This window comes from Eurosta solidaginis, chromosome 4 (assembly GCF_040869045.1).
Source record: "Eurosta solidaginis isolate ZX-2024a chromosome 4, ASM4086904v1, whole genome shotgun sequence".
Classification (NCBI taxonomy): Eukaryota; Metazoa; Arthropoda; class Insecta; order Diptera; family Tephritidae; genus Eurosta; species Eurosta solidaginis.
In genome coordinates this window covers 187,337,181-187,354,996 of record NC_090322.1, presented here as the reverse complement: position 1 = coordinate 187,354,996, position 17,816 = coordinate 187,337,181, and the positions used below count along the sequence as shown (strand labels likewise).

The following is a 17,816-nucleotide window of genomic DNA, read 5'->3' as shown; positions in this document are numbered from 1 at the left end:
GTGGCGATGTTATTGGAATGCATAAGCTCGTATTAAACGCATCTATATGAAAAATGTCATTGTACCGCGGCTTTTAAGGGCCCATTACTCATACTTAGCATAGACTTGACTTGACTTGAGAGCTGTCACTTACAGTTCTGTTAAATGAACATTGCATGTTACTGATTACTCAAAACTTGGCAACACTTAACTTGAATTAGAAGTCTGTTGAATTTTGATTTTCTATGTAAGTTCTAAGTGACGTTTACATTTTGAGGTGCCATTTGTTTGTTTCCATTTCATTTTGACATTTTGTCATACAAATTGACATTTATTGATTATGATGCCAGATTTTATGCGCTAAGAGGAGTATAATCGTGGCTAAAGGCCCAATTACTGATACTTAGCATAGACTTGACTTGACTTGGCGTAAACTTGGCAACTTAGCCACGATTATACTCCACTTAGTGCATACAATCTGGCATCATAATCGATAAATGTCAATTTGTATGACAAAATGTCAAAATGAAATGGAAACAAGCAAATGGCATCTCAAAATGTAAACGTCACTTAGAACTTACATAGAAAATCAAAATTAAACAGACTTCTAAGTCAAGTTAAGTGTTGCTAAGTTTTGAGTGATCAGTAACATGCAATGTTCATTTAACAGAACTGTAAGTGACAGTTCTCAAACCAAGTCAAGTCTATGCTAAGTATCAGTAATGAGGCCTTAAGTTGGCAAGTTTACGCCAAGTCAAGTCATTGCTAAGTATCAGTAATGGGCCCTTTACTTTGCCTCAACTGCTAAAGGCCACGGCACAATAACATTTTTCATATAAATGCGTCTAACACAAGTTTATGCATTTAAATAACATCGCCACAATCAGCCAAGATGTTGCGTATGTAAATATGAAGAAACTTCAGATTTGGCAATTCAAGTTTATTTCGCTTTGCCCATTCACATACAAATCTTATTTATAAACATTCTCCCCATATAACAAAAATACTTTCTAAAATGTTTTTTGTCGTATATATTTGTTATATTGCAGTTTATAATTACGGAAAATGTTAGAAAAGCTACCAACGAGTGTGAAAAATAATTTCACTAAGAAAGTGTGCCAACACCATTAGCTAAAACAAATGGCAAATTCTTATGATTTGCTTGCAACAAAATTTGGGAGTTGGCTACTTTTCCTTATCAGATTGCGACAGTGTCGCTCAATCTACCGTTCTCCATAAAAATACGTGCAATCTACTAATAATGCATAACCATGTGTTAAACTCATCTATATGAAAAACTGCTTATGTGACGGAGCTATAACGTTGAGCACTCCTGGGGCCCTATTCAGTAACTGTGAGTTTTAAAATATACACGTTCGCAATCCACATACGATGCACGGCAAAATGAAACAATGCTTTTTGCTTTTATTTACTTTATTTCATTACGTTTTTAATTTTGTACGTGATAAAAGCATGCGTGTTTCTTATTTGTTTAAAATAAATAGTTTTATAAGAATTCGAGTTCATAATGTTCAATTTAAATTCAGAAAATAACAAAAAAACAGAAGAGCGCTTTCCTCATGCGGAAACACATTTAAAAATAAATCACCACTAACCACTATTATTTTTCTGGTATCAATTTTTTGAGTGCGCCCCATACATTCCGACAGCTTTTGGTATTTTTTAATATTATTTTCGATTTTTTTTCTATTAGCATGGAGCTTTGAAATGCTCTCTTTTTCATTTTTTAAACTTATTTTTTATATGGTTTTCGTAGGTTGAAAATGGCGGAATTTAAAAAATAACAAAACAGCCGTGATAACCATTTGATTGTCATATGACAGTCAGTAGTGGCAACATGATTAAATCGGATAAACTGTTCTCGCATACATAAAATTCCGTGGAGAATTATGTATCTGTCTCACATGCATAATGGTATCTGCTGTATGTTCTTTTGTTCTGTACCAGGTGTCCGAAGCTTCCCCAGTTTGAGTCCTTTTTCATGATTATAGGCTGTCGTCGGGAACATGCGGACATGCGTGAGCGAACAAAGGAACATACATAAATTTGAGTATCAATGTTTACGTCATCGCAGGATCAGCATTGTCAATTACAAGTGCGAGTATATTAGTAAAACTGTCAGCGTTTCTTGTAGGGTATATGGTTGGCTCATCTGTACAAAAACAAAATATGGTAGTTCAGATTGTCAAAAGCTGCGTGTTGGTGTTGGTCCGAATGGTATGGAATGGAAATATAAAATTTAGCAGTTTTTGTATGTTGTAAGAAAATGTTGCCAAAGTGTTGGTTTCATTTTGAATTTGCCATCTCCTTTTGACAATCCCATCGACCATGAAATAAATAAAATCAGCTGATGAGATGAGCCAACCATATAACTGAGCCATGATTGCACCATTAACGATTTTTTTTAATGAAGTTTGGTGGATAAAATCGAAGTGTTAATTGTAGTACACACCTAGTGGCACTACACACACGGCAAAATATTCTTTGCACAGTTACCCACTAGCTACGATTCTCTAAGTAGCTAGATCTAAGTCACCTTTATTTTTGGTGTATGTGGTATCACAACGGACCTTCGCGTTGTCCAAGTGAGCTATCCTTATCAGGGCAGCTACCACCTAACCTATCCTACTCACCACCCTGCTAAACAGAGCTGACGGAAACTCCAACACATTAACAGAATTTTTGACATCACTAATACACTCACATAAATTTTTCCTTTTATTCGTATGGAAAACCATGGTATGTATGTGTATGCATACACGTATACAGAATGTCTACATCAGGTTTGTCATGTCGCCTCTAACAACCTGATAGAAACTTTGCTTTACGCCCTGATGTAAATCTCCATCAGCCATATCTGCCAATTGATGCCTCAAATGACTGACAGCTGTTTAGCAGGGTAGCTATTTACTTCACTATATTCACAGTACGTATGTATATGTTAGTTTCAGTACATTTTCTTTCAATATATTTCTGCAACGACACATTTGCTGGAAGGTCATTCAGTTAATGCTTGGGCTGTGGAGTTAATCGACACTGTTCTTACAGGGTTGTTATTGAAATTATTTCCTGGCCCTGAAGGATAGATATATTAGGCGTCAGCTCGATATCTATTTGTAGTGTACTTTCTACACATTTTTAAGAAGTTTATATTAGTTACGTTCCATTGAGAATTCAGCGAGATACGGATAGAAATTTAACATGCAAATGCAACAACAACGTTGTGATCCTGATATTTATCTGGTTCAATTTCTGATCCGTATAGCAGTTCTGTTCGTTTCGTTTTCTGTAGTAGATTTTTTGACAGCTAACCACTTTTGAGTTGGTAGCACTCATAGCTCAACTATATGGTTGGCTCATCTCTACAACAATAACATACCTTTGTTCACATTGCCAAAATTAGCGTGTTGGTGTTAGACGAATGGAATGGAATGAAAACATAAAACTTAGCAGAATTTGTAAGTAGTAAGAAAATGTGGTAATAGTCTAGTTGAGGGGTCGACTGCTAATACGCTACCAAAAATATCGAGAGAGGTGTCAAAGGACGCGTCTTGACATCAGTATTAACAATCCGAAGGCGGAAAATAAAAATATTAACTCGTTCAAAAGATATTAACGAAAAACCGAAAAAAGACCCACGGGTACCTCCGAAACCGGGGGTGGGATCCATAGTATTTTTGCGCAGAACACCTTTCTGAGTTGGCGGCCTTCGGCCGCGCTTATACAAAATAACCCTGGGCTACGCCATGCCAAGTCCGGGTGTGTGGTATAACCGTGGCTACCGCCACGGTGATGCACAAATTTTTTTGTGGGTACGAACACAACAACAACCACATGCAAATCGCTAACTTCAACTGCAAATATCTCCGGACATGGATAAAAATTTTCTTTTCCGCCATCGGATTATTGTTCTCGAGATTAATACGCGTCTTTTGACACCTCTCTCGATATTTTTGGTAGCGTATTAGCAGTCGACCCCTCAACTAGACTATTACCGAAAATGTTGTAAATTCGTTGGTTTTTTTTCAAGTTTGCCATTTCCTTCTGACAATCCCTACTCCAGTGAAATGAAAAAAATAAAATCAGCTGGTGAGATGAGCCAACCATATAGTTGAGCCATTGTAGCACTGAACTAAATACGTGTACATTTGTGTATATATAAAAGATCTCGCCATATTTAAAAGCAAAAACACTGAAAGAGTAAACAACTTGAAGATGATGTGAAGAAAATAAATAGTTTGCTTACGTGCGAAACTATTTAAATGTTAATAATTCTATCAGTATCTTAAAAATTTTTTTACGTTTCTTCTTATTTTCTACAAAACAGATGTTTTATATTAGTGCTGCCAGCTCTCATAAAGTTGATCCAGATCGTTCCATTGAGATTTGAGCCAGAGCCAGAGCTCGATAAACCAATGGAACGGCCCAATTAATACATATTGTGATTGTTGGAAAGAGGCATTGTACAGGTCTACAAGTAGGATATGTAGCAGCACGCACATACACAGCCACGCTCACCTGATAAAATGCTTGTTCTTGTTCGTTTTTTTTGTGGATGCTATTTGGCACTGTTGTACTTCTTAGAACCAAAAAAAGTTTAGTAGCTGCTATCGAAAACTGCTTAAAATTATTTTTTCTTATATTACAAAGAAATATACTTATTTACTTTCAAACGAGCACTTAATTACATCTCCCTTTAATAACCATATATTTTGGACAATATAAATTAACAAATTGTGATACTTTATTACCGGGGACGTTGCTAAAACACGACCAAAACCGTCGGGGGAGGTATTAATAGACGCGTTTTTGCCTCGCTTCCAATAATTCGAATACTTTTTCTCTTCGGACTATTGACAACAGGACAAAACGCGTCTATTCATTTTTCTTTCCGCTTATTTGGACGGGTTATTGCAGTCGACCTCGGTTTCAAACTGTTTTTCGCGGAGAACTTTTGAACGGGTAGAAAAACTTAACTCCCGTGTTTGTATTCTTAATACTGAAATAACTACGCGTCCTCTGAAGGACCCATATGGGTGCACTTAAAATTTCCTACTAAATTCGTTCAAAAAAATTTACCATCACAGCAACCCACATCTGATATTCCGATCCCTTTTTTGCTTCCCTGTGTCGCTTTCGACGAAGCAACCCCGGTAATTTTGACACTTCGTTCAGTGTCAAAACTCATGTTCCACGCAGGTTCCACTGGGTTCCACGCTAGTTTGACACTGACCGAAGTGTCAAACTGCCGTGTGTTAGAAAGGGAAGGAAATTGTTTCCCTCTCATACATATCATACTTGTAAACCTGTACAATGGGAAAGAGGTTGAATTGTGTAATTAATATGAGTAGAGTACAGTGTATAAATAACATGGGGACATTTCATTTGCAGCTGAGTATGTTTACTGAAATTTAGCAGTACTAATTTTTTGCGCAACAATAGTTGTGTTTTTTTTTCACGTCAATATACATACGTTTACGCTTAAACCGTATATGGACTGCTAAGCGACAAACTTTAAATACACCTCTGAAATTGCTACGCATAAAATTAGTCCTACTAAAGCTGGAGTCATTGGTGCCGTATGTCGTATCGCTGTATCCGTATCCCTAACGTAATCAGCTGTTTATCGTTACGACGGTAAACCATAAGCTGAAGACATTGGTGCTTTATCGGTAACCGTATCGGTAACCTTTTAACAGCTGATTCGACCAACCTTATGAGAATCAATGCAATCGATTATTGGTGCCGCTAAGGTCGTAACCGTATCGTAGCCAACCAATTGGGTTTTGGTTTACCGTCGTAACGATAAACAGCTGATTACGTTAGGGATACGGATACAGCGATACGACATACGGCGCCAATGACTCCGGCTATAAGCTGGAAACATTGGTGCTTTATCGGTAACCGTATCGGTAACCTTTTAACAGCTGATTCGACCAACCTTATGAGAATCAATGCAATCGATTATTGGTGCCGCTAAGGTCGTAACCGTATCGCAGCCAACCAATTGGGTTTTGGTTTACCGTCGTAACGATAAACAGCTGATTACGTTAGGGATACGGATACAGCGATACGACATACGGCACCAATGACTCCAGCTATACCCCAATTGGTTGGCTACGATACGGTTACGACCTTAGCGGCACCAATAATCGATTGCATTGATTCTCATAAGGTTGGTCGAATCAGCTGTTAAGAGGTTACCGATACGGTTACCGATAAAGCACCAATGTCTCCAGCTTAAATTTCAATACGCATTATACTCAGATGTGCCTGAAATATGTGTCTATGTTTCACCCTCTACACTAATTCTATGTATTCTATGCGTGTCCAAAATTCATCGCAACTGATTCAGCTATGTATATGTTATACCCTATGGCCATCAGAAGGTTGTGTCTCCGCTTTTCGGTATACCCTGTGCTGTATCTAGTTATTTAACCACTGCCGCTAGATGGGTCTCCTAAGCATTAACTAAGAGAGGATAAGCATTTTTTTTTCACGCGCAAACGAAACGTATACGCGTGTAAAAAAACACGGCTAATTTCATAATTTTATCTTCAACTGAGAAAGTATTGGGAAATCGAAGAAAACTATCATGGAGACTCCAGCAGCACAAATAAAATTGTTTTGGGCGACCGGGTGAGAGCTCAGGTTGGCAAACGAACAGCATGGATTTGTTTTCTTCCCATATGTTTTTCCGATGTTGTGAAACGTTATAAACGGTAAACGAATTTTGCCAAACAAATAAACGGGCTGTTTGACTACGCACTCACTTATTTCTATTAAAAATGGGAAAACAAGACATCGCACTACCTGATGAGGATTTGGATTGGATACAAATGCGACAGGACTTAGCCTCATTGCATGGAGAATCGTTCAAAGAAAAGCTGACTCGAAAAATAAAAGAAAATCCTGTAGTGCCAATTGGTATGTGCCTAAATATACTACGCTATTAACTGCATAAATTATATAACTAAATTAATTTCGAACCTAATTAAATTTCAATGCGACCAGGTTGTTTGGCCACTGTTGGAGCTTTGGCTTATGGACTGCACAGTTTTCGTAATGGCAACCGACGTATGTCACAGTTAATGATGCGTACTCGTATCGCTGCACAAGGATTCACAGTTGTGGCATTAATTGTCGGTGTTGTCTCAACTTATGATAATAAGAAATAAAGGCAATGGATTGGGCGGCCTGAAGAGTAGAAGAATAGAACAGCGGTCGACTGCTAATCGAGAGAGGTGTCAAAAGACGCGTATTGACTTTGACAACAATAATCCGAAGACGCAAAATAGAATTTTTATTTATTGCAGTTGAAAATTTGTATGTGGTTTTGTTGTTGTTGTAGCAGTGCTTCGCCCCACCCAATAGGTGCGACCGATAACAGATTGCCATCCATATCCTCTAACGGGAATCCAAGGAAACCTGATGTTTCAACAGGGGTGAACCATAATGAAAGGGGTGTTAGAGGCGTTGGTTCCACATTGTAATGTTGTGCACTGAAACAAATTTTGTGTACAAAGCGATTTTGTTGGCATTTAATTTCGATCCCACTCCATTGGTGGATATGTCAGGGTAATTATTTATAAACGCGGCCGAAAGCCGCCAACGCAGAAAGATGTTCTGCGCAAAAATGCTATGGATCTCACCCCCGGTTTCGGTCGGACCCGGGGTTATTTTTCGGTTTTTCATTAATATCTTTTGAACGAGTTAAAATTTTTCTTTTCCGCCTTCGGATTAGATATTGTCGATTCAGATATACGCGTCTTTTAACACCTCTCAATATTTTTGGACGTGTTTTAGCAGTCAACCCCTGTTCTAGACTATGACCGCTTTTCATATACATATGTATGCATATATGTTTTTATAAGCAATAAACTTTAAGGTCCACTTGCAGAACGGCAAGTTACCGTTTTATCTCGGAGTTATTTTCTCTTAAGTGATGAAACTCGTACATTTTTTGACAAAATTTGACATGGAATTGGTCAAATTGTGTCTTCATCTACAAATATAATGCAATGCTTAGACAATCGATAAGTTCGCATTTTGCCTTGAAAGGTTAAAGATGGAACTTTGTAAATGTGAATTAATCTACAAGTATCTACATATATACTGCAAAAACAAAAATTTCGTCATTTGGCTTTATTAAAGAGATATAGTAGTTATCTATAAACCTAAAAGTAGGTGGCGATACAATGCAACAAAAAAACTTTGGCTTGGTTCAAGAAATATGCACAATAATCGGCTAAGTCGCATGCAGTTGTCGATAAACCGGATATCTCATGTAGCGTACCTGTTTAAATGCACAGTATTTAGTGTTAATCGGTGGCTTTCCATTTTCTAGATTATACATTGCCCCCAAATGCTCGCACGCACACATTGTTAAAGCGTTCGGAGGAAATGTCATATTTAAAATAGCGCCACATGATGCTGTAGCATACATTTAGGAGCAATTTATAAAATGTATTTCCTGTGTCGTTCGTTTTTATTTTCTGAGCACCTATTCAAATGCGCAGCATAATAGTACAAATATTAGCCAAACGAACGTCATATTTAAAATGGCGCCACATGATGCTGTAGCATACATTTAGGAGCAAGGCATAAAATGTGTTTCCTGTGTCGTTGGTTTTTATTTTCTGAGTACCTATTCAAATCCGCAGCATATTGTAGCCACACGAATACCATATTTAAAATGGCGCCACATGATGCTGTAGCATACATTTAGGAGCAATGCATAAAATGTACTTCTGTATCGCTGGTTTTTATTTTCTGAGCACCTATTCAAATGCGCAGCATTTTAAGTTTTTAATAAAGATCTCGGACTCAAAACTCCGTGTGCTGGATAAATTATTGTGGCCACAATCTTAGAAAGGATGGACTAACTTCGTCATAGCTTTGATTAAAGCAATCAAAATCCAAACTAAAAATATGATTACGAAAACTTCGAAGAGTAAAACCCACGTAACACCACAAACTTTGAAAGAAACTGGGCCCTAAATTTTCTGACGACCATGAGATTTTGAAATATAAAACAACACGCACATGGGTACTTATTTGCAGGTTTCAAGGCTTGATTACAACAACCAGGTATGAGAATCGATTTATAGGTTACGTTAAAGAAATCACGCTCATTCTTAACGAAAGTAGGGGAGTACCAGGACTGACGAAATAATAAAATGCGTTTTTGGTTGGTTGGATTTTAGGCTAAACCAACAATGGTTTATTTTACTTTATTTATTACACTTTTTGTTTGTTGGTTTTGTATATTACATACATTAAAGTTGAACAAATGTTTTTATTGCCTATCCACCAAAAAAAAAGTTTGTTTGGTGTTTACAATTTGCTTTCATGCATTGTTTTTCCATTCTTTTAAACGTTTAAATAAAGAAAATTTTGAAGTGCTTTGTGTGTTAATATAGTGTGGAAAAACAACACTACATTGTAACAAACTTTTGTACACTTTTTTTTTTGAATTTTTCCCAGTTTTGTGAAAGGTGGAGGAGGTTTATTTGACCTACTTTGAGTTTGGCATACATTTTTAATATATAATTTTGTTTTTGTATGCGTAATACACAAGGTATTTTTACAATTGAATGCATTTAAATTTTACAGAAGTTATGTATTATTTTCGAAAAAAAATTTTTTTTTTAATATTCAACAAAAGTAGATTTTAATGAAATCTCATAATTTGTTAATATTTTTCCTTTCGTGTATAATTTTGAAATTATTCTGCACGAATAAGAAAAAAAAAAGCTCTTCGGCCGCAAGTTCCGGACGATTTTACATAACAAAGATTATACATGTACAGCTGTGAACACAAAAAAAGCAGCAAATACCATAGCACATTTTGTCAGTTTTTTCTTACGTTATTTATTTTCGTTAATTAAAAAAAATTTTTTTTTTGGATGAATAGCATAATGAAAACTGTGTCAATCAATTTGAGAAACGTTTGCGAAAAAATGAAAAATTCATGTTCACAGCTGTTTGTAAAAAAATTAAACTGCCAATTACATATAAATTTGCCTACAACTCGAAAATTCTGTTTTCGAACTCATAACACTGCCAAATAGTTTTCTCGATAGCATACTAAATATTCTGTTACTGTGGAACTAGCTCGTTGCAAAAAAATTAAAGAAACAATTTCTAATCTATTTTGGTAATAAGTTTACGTTATTTGCCTTAAAATGCAAATTTGTTGGCGTTTTTTTAAATAATCGGATATTTTAAATTTGCTTTCATGTTAAATTAAACGGCTTTTAAAGTATTGGGCGCAAACTACTAGAGCTATCGAAATGAAAAAATTAATTCGTACGTTTATTTAATGTGTTATTGAAAAGTTTTTCAAGCGCGCACGTTATTACTCGAATAGTTTGTTCGACTACTTTATGTTGCATAACTGTACCTATTCGCACACTTTTCTAAAAACGAACTTTCGACCATAGTCGAATACAGCTAAACGAATTTTGCTATCTCAACGCGACCACATTGCGTAACGCGAATCGAAAATGCATTTTTAAGCTATCGTTTTTATTTTAAGTTTTGAAATTCTTTTGCATTTGAAATTCGATATGAATAGGAAAAATTAATAAAAAAAAACTATAGTTCATTCAGAAACGTTTACAGTATACTCATGTAAGTAACTGTACCTCTTCGAATACCTTTCTTAAAACGAACTTTCGGTCATAGTCGAGTACAGCTAATCGAATTTCACTATCTGAACGGAACTCCATTGCTTAACGCGATTCGAAAATAAATTTGCACAATTGTTTTTTTTTTTTTTTAATTTTGTAACTTTTTTTTTTGCATTTGAAATGCGAATTTCGAATAGGAAAAATTTATAAAAAAAAAAAGTTCATTCAGAAACGTTTGCAGTGTACTCAGATGAATTCGACAATTACAGCATGGAGGTCCAGGAACTACTTTCTAATATACGACTTAGTTTACATCAAACGTTCGAACATTTATTAACTCATAAATTACACTGTATAGCACGAACAGCATTTTTTTTGGGGTTCAAGGGGTTGTGTAGCGCAATATATAGCTTCTCCAACCCAATTGTCAACCTCACCTTCGAGCGGCGAATCCCGTTTCACTAACAGACGAGGCTCTGGCGACCCCAAGCTCCTCATGGAACTTGGGGGATGGGGAGGAAGGGATGGCCTGAAGGTTTAATGTGGCCATATAAATCGTTCCCGAGATGGTCGGGCCAGCACCTTAATGGTGCTGTGTTACCGGAGCGTATCGGATCTGTATCCGACAAAGGACCATCACATCGATAACACTCCCCAAAGCCTTCGGGGAGTAACCTAATCGCTACAACAACAACAACAACAACAGCATTTTTTGTGAACAGATTGAGCCATAAGAAAAAAAGTGATTTCTCGGTGTATCGAGGTATGTATTTCTTCGTAATACATTTTCATATTTAATTTTTTTCTTTTCAAGTTTATATAAGCAGTTGTAAAAAAATTACCATAACACATTTTGCATTAAATAAAAAAAAAATATATATATATACATAGATATATATATATATATGCAACTGAAACAAATTGGTAATAAGGCCATCAATTTAGTTTTTTGTTTTTATATTACGTTAATTTATAACAGGGTTGGGCCTGTAAACTGTTTACAGCAATTGTTTACATGTAAACAATGTAATTGTTTACAAGTTAATTGTCTACGTAAACAATTCATTTTTGTGCTTTTTTTTATGAGTCAGAAACAATCTACTACTAATTAAGCATTTTCACTATTTTTCAAACAGATTTCCAAGCTTGTAAAAAAATAATAAAAAATACGCTTTAATATTTAGTATTTTAACATTTTTTATTCATTTTCACTGTCCGATTCTTCATTGTTTTGGTCAATTTTAATTTTATAACAAATAAAAAAGTAACTTTTTGGACCATTCAAATCGATCTGTTTGACTTGACAGTTTACAATATAAGTGGCATATGCTGGTAAATGTTTACAATTGTTTACAATGAAAGTGTAAACAATTCAAAAAATGTTGTATACGCGCAACCCTGATTTATAATATAAAATTCAAAACGTTCAATTTCGAACTTCACAGGTCCTTACTTATACTTTAGAGGGTAGCCTTGAAAAATGAAAAAAAATTGATTTTTGCTTATGACTCAATCTCTGCAAAACAAAAAAAAAATTGTTAGATTTGTTGAGCTAAAAGGCTTCACAGATGAATAAAACTTATTTTTTTTTTATATTCATTTATAATTAATTTGGTCGATATTACGACTTCAATCTGAAGTCATCATCAGGGACATATCGATATGTATGATCGACTGACTATAAACAAAAAGATAAGTTTTATTCATCTGTGAAGCCTTTTAGCTCAACAAATCTAACAATTTACAAAAAAAATGTAATTTTGCCGTATATGCTCCTGCGTTTGCACTCAAAGGGCAAAGAAAAGAAAAGACGAAGATTTTGTTTAACTTTTTTGAAATATAATTTTTTTTTTGGGACGGGTACTTTTTCTCACAAGTAAATACTTTGCAACTAAAATTTCTCTTCTCATAAATACATATGCCTTTTTTTAAATAAATTTTGCAGCGTTTTATTAATGTACCCGATTTTTTTCTTACTTTTTTGCAATGCTGCTTTTTAGTGCCATATTTTGCCGTCAAGCAACGAACATGTGTGTGTGTGTATGTACAAGACATCATTGCCCTTTGCTGCTTTTGCGCGTGCAGCTACTTTATTAACTTGTTTCTTTATGCACGTTTTTTTCGAGTTTTATGTTATCATTTTTTGTTTTTTTTTTCTATTTGATTTAATGTGTTTTTTACATTTAAGTTTTATTAAATTTTTTTTTTGTTGTTTTCAAAATTTTTGTTTTGTATGTTTAAATTAACTTCGAAAAATCATAATGCTAAAAAAAAAAAATTGCGCGTATTTACATACAAAACATCAAATAGTTTTGATTTTTAGCATTTTTTGAAGTATTGCGCTTAACGCATAAAAAGCGAGCATTAAACGCAGATTTTATCTTCTCCGTAAAAGGCCGTTTTTTTTGTCTCTATCGAAAACAAAGAAGCTACCGTTTACTTTAAAACGAGTCTATGCAAATTCTCCATATTTAGACATTACACCCCTTTGGTTAAGGGCTACATATTTCCAACAGTATTTTAGAAAAAAGCGCAAATGTGTTTCAAAAGAGCACAATGGATTTTCTGAAAGCCAAAAATGTATTCCCGAAAATTTTGAATCGAAATTCAGAAATAATCCAAATGTTTTACCACAAAACTAATGGTGATTTCTTTTCTGCACGAAAATGTTTCCACTTTCAGGGGTAAACATTTTTAAGATTCTCACTTCGCCCTGTGAAATTGTAGCCACTTAAAATGTTTAGTGCTACCCTGCATGACTTGAAAAGAACAAAAATTGTAACCATTTTTACAAAAAATGCAGTTCGTGTGGTTGTTCGCTGTCAACTGTGATCGCAAATTGCTTTTGAGTGAGGCATGATGCGACACATACGTACATATATAGCATTCGCTTCAGCTTCGTGTGATTCATCAGCTAATTGACAGGGCGGTTTCCTGCACCGTCAATGGCAGCGAGGTAATGTTGCATTTTTGGCCATTTTTAGGGGTAGGTTGTTGAGAAAAGATAATGATGCCCTCTATTGAGGCTAAGCTCATTTTACAACAGAACACAACTTTTTGAAGGGTTGGCGTGAAGGCGACTTTTTCGTGTAGAAAAGAAAACACCATAACTAAAATACTTTTGATCTTTTCCGAAACAAATTTACTTTTTTCTGATACACTCTCGAGCAGCTGGCACAATATGTGGATTTAACTATATATAGGTGTAAGAATTTAAATAGTATTTTTTTTTAATGCACGCGACGTTTCTTTATGTTCTTTGGAGGGCTATACATGCACATACATATTTATACATATGTACAGGTGTGTGAATAGTTTACAACATTTAACAAAAAAGGAAAGAAATTATGTAAGGCATTAAATAAGTTTATACATTAAAAAAAAAACGATAAGCTATTTAAAAGTTGTTGCTCTAACTAAATTTACAAAAAAAAAAAAATTATAACATGAATTATTTCTTTTACATTTGTATACACATATACACATATTTTTTTTTGTTGATTTTTTTTCTTTTTATATTTTTTTTAGACGCGTTTTTAAATGATGTGTGCGTCGTTCCATTTATTTATTCTTTTATGTTTTCATTTTTCATGTGAATCTGCTGCGGTGAAGTGTTTTGTTCTTGTTGTTGTTGATACCAAAACTGCCAGAGAAGTTTTTTTTTAAATAACTTTAGCTTTTCATTGTTCACGCCTTTAAATCCGCAGGGATGCGAGCCGTGTTGGAGCACCTACAAAATATAAATTTAAAAAAATATATATAAATTTCTTAGCTGCGGTCTTTATATATCGTAAAGGAAGAGCAAAATAATTGCTCTAATTTCGAATTCCTAAAGCCTATATCAATGTTTTGGGGGCTTCCTTCGAAAAACGCAGAAATTACTTTTTTACTTCAAGAAAACTTTAGACCCAACACAAAAAAAAAAAACAAGTAAAGGTGTCTAAGTTCGGGTGTAACCTAACATTATATACTCAGCGTGAGCTTCAATTGTACATTTCATTTCAGATAAAGTACTTTTTTTTCATTTCTCGTGGCACCGCCCGTTTAAAAGAAAAATATCTCCCCATTTCCTCTTACAATAAAACTTGATAAGTGAGATATCGTTGATTCAAAACTATTTTTTGCTAAGTTATAGCTTATTATTCTAGTCTACGACCCTTTTAGACTTGTTTTATATCTAAGTTGCCGTGGTCTTTAACCGATTTGGTCCATTTTTACTAGAAATATTTTATACTATAAGGAAAAGGTGTGTAAACAATTTCATTACGATATGTTAATTTTTATTTTTTTACTAAAACGAACAAATTCTTAAAATCAAAATTACCATCATTTACATATTTATATGCATTTGTATATACATGTATATTTAAGCGTATACATGCATACATTCAATGAATATATAGTTACGAACTTTAATTTATCTACACATTCATAGAGATCGACATATATGTAAGTAAATATGCTTACATAGAAATATACGTATTCTTCATAAAGTATTAATATTGTAACGAATTTAGAGAAATCCCCCTTATTCCATACCTTCTGCTAACGTTTGAATCGCTAAACTGTTGAATAAATAACTCAAATATTCAATAATGCATAATGGTCTTTATTAGACTACTTTGAGAGTACTTCACAACTGATAGCGTGATTAAATCAAACTGATTAGTCATGCCTTAACTTGCGCTGCTTTTATACTCTCTGTTGTCTCGTCTGCATATTTCTACTAAGGTCTAGACGTTTCGCCTTCTAGAATAGTCCTAGTATCTCCTACTTGGTAATTTCGATATACATGTATATTTGTAGTTTATGTTTATCTTATAGCCATATGCGGGTGTATGCGTGAGTACTAATTCGGCTGATGACTACACCAAAAGAACGGCAAAAACACACATACAATTATGAAAGCACTTCACTCAAAAAAATATAACACTGCGGCAATATATTGTAACGAATTTGCTGCAAATCCTCTGCTAAGTTCGAATCACTAAACTGTTGAATAAATAACTCCAATATTGAATGATAGAAAAATGGCCTTTATTAAAGTACTTCACAATAACACTTATACTTTGCTACTCGCTGGCTTAATAACCAAACTGATTAATAACTCAAATGAAACTCTACTATTGGCCGCCAGATCGCGTGCTTAAGCAAACTGATTGATTGCTCAACTCAAACTGAATTACTTCTTACTCGCTTGCCCCGCTTTTATAGTTTACGCTGCATACTTCTAGGCTCTTCGATTTCCAGAACTTACTAGTTGTTTCGGCTACAAAATCGCCAGCCGCAACTACGTGCACAAATTATTGCCCTCTCTTGTGACCACTGAGATAAGATATATGCATGTGTTTGTGCATTGCCGCTCCGCTGCTCGTATACGTACATATGTGTAGACGCAATTATTTATTCGTTTATGTAGATACATAAAGATTGAATTATTGATGTGAATGTTTGTAGTTTACAGTCTCTCGCGCGCACATAGGCGTATAAGTAAATGCATCTGTGTGTGACATCTCTCTGGGCTGCCTTATACATGTGTATACTTGATTTGATTATTAACGTAAATACTGCTTGGCATGGCCTTAGCATCGCCTTAGCGATGGGATAACTTAGTGATGGTAATATCCGTGACAATATTCTATTCCTCTTTTTGTACAAAACAAAGCCCCGGGCCCGGGGTAAAATTATGTATGAAAAATTATCAAGAACAAGCAATTAGCTGTTGGGATAATAACTGAATTCACCTTGGGCTCAGGAAAAAAAGTTCCATATCCAAAAAAATAAGTTTCGAGGCTGCGAAAAAAAAATGTCGAAAGGGTAAATTTTTCGACTAAAACACTCCCCAAAACCCAAAAAATATTTTTTTTTTCAAAAAACTGTTATCGCCAACGTTTTTACAACATATATATTTTTTGGGTTTTGGGGAGTGTTTTGGTCGAAAAACTGACCCTTTCGCCATTTTTTTTCGCAGGCTCGAAAATTATTTTTTTGGGTATGCGTAGTGGAACTTTTTTTCCTGAGCCCAAACCCTTTTGAAAAATCGATGGCGCGATATCGGTTAATAAATCGACCCAGTCTAGTACACAGCTTTAGTTCTCTCTCTATCATTACAAGATTTTGAAAATGAAAACGAATTTTGTTACGAACTTAGGAGAATATTGGTATGCTTTTCATTTCAAAACAAGGAGCAATTTTCGCAGAAGACGAAAGATTCGGATGGTTACGGAGTGCTACGTTCGAAACCTGCCAAAAATTAATAAAAGCCATGCCCAATAGAGGCAAAGTTATACAAAATATGGAGCAGATACCTGTTATTAAGAAAACAGTGCGATTAGGCATGATTCAATCTCAAGAGGTTTGCGGCTGACAACATTTTTGACAATTGCAGACATCTTGCTCCCAAATCATACTGGCATCCATTAACTGTGTTGTTTCTTCGCAAATGTTAGGAAAATATTTTAGTAATAGAAATAGGAGGCAAACAATTTACAATTGCGCGATACGGGCTGAGCTGCATACTTTCTTAGTATTACGTTTTTCGTGCGGCTGAACAAAGGAAGTTTGTAGGAAAACTAGCCTTCGAACATACGAAACCTAAATCGAAATTTAAATTCATGATTGAACGTCAAAAACCGGACAAGAAAATCGACTCATTTTAAAACAGCATTGGAAATGTTTTACTCATTGAGTCAACTTATTCAATCGTTTTTATATTTGGATAATTTATATACTTATTTGGAACATTGGGACCCCGTGCCTAATATCAAACGAACGTATTCAGAGTATTCCAAATTAACGGTTTATCCGGAACTAATCGTTGAATAATCGTGAATACTTAAACGGAAAAGAGCTTTTCGAAGTTTCAGAATAAATAGGTAAATAATTCCTGTGGCCGGTGCTGTGGTGTGATGGTAGCGTGCTCCGCCTACCACATCGCATATCCTGGGTTCTCGCCCCGTGCAAAGCAACATCAAAGTTTTAGAAACAAGGTTTTTCAATTAGAAGGCAATTTTTCTAAGCGGGGTCGTCCCTCGGCAGTGTTTGAGTGTATTTTTGCCATGAAAAGCTCTCAGTGAGAACTCATCTGCCTTGCAGATGCTGTTCGGAGTCGGCATAAAACAAGTAGGTACCGTCCTGCCAATTTGTAGGAATAATTAAAAGGAGCACGACGCAAATCGGAAG

The 17,816-nt window shown here is 35.1% G+C and overlaps 2 protein-coding genes across 9 annotated transcripts in view; one reads left to right on the top strand and one right to left on the bottom strand.

The window, feature by feature from the left end:
* The first annotated feature begins 6,686 nt into the window (after positions 1 to 6,686).
* On the top strand, positions 6,687 to 7,927 carry LOC137248619 (HIG1 domain family member 2A, mitochondrial). Its single transcript, XM_067779519.1, has 2 exons — positions 6,687 to 6,927; positions 7,015 to 7,927. The coding sequence occupies exons 1-2, from the start codon at positions 6,789 to 6,791 to the stop codon at positions 7,176 to 7,178; spliced, it is 303 nt and encodes a 100-aa protein (XP_067635620.1). The 5' UTR covers positions 6,687 to 6,788; the 3' UTR covers positions 7,179 to 7,927.
* Positions 7,928 to 9,184: 1,257 nt separating this feature from the next.
* LOC137250776 (uncharacterized) overlaps positions 9,185 to 17,816 on the bottom strand; it is a 176,226-nt gene continuing 167,594 nt past the window's right edge. For all 8 annotated transcript variants that reach the window (XM_067784209.1, XM_067784217.1, XM_067784215.1 and 5 more), the window contains exon 10: positions 9,185 to 14,364. The gene's annotated coding sequence lies outside the window, so the exon portion shown is untranslated. The remainder of the gene's footprint in view (positions 14,365 to 17,816) is intronic.

Excerpts from the sequence above, each read along its gene's own strand:
- LOC137248619 (XM_067779519.1), top strand. The coding sequence starts at position 6,789 with ATGGGAAAACAAGACATCGCACTACCTGATGAGGATTTGGATTGGATA. Across the intron at positions 6,928-7,014 it reads AAATCCTGTAGTGCCAATTG|GTTGTTTGGCCACTGTTGGA; the intron begins GTATGTGCCTAA and ends CAATGCGACCAG.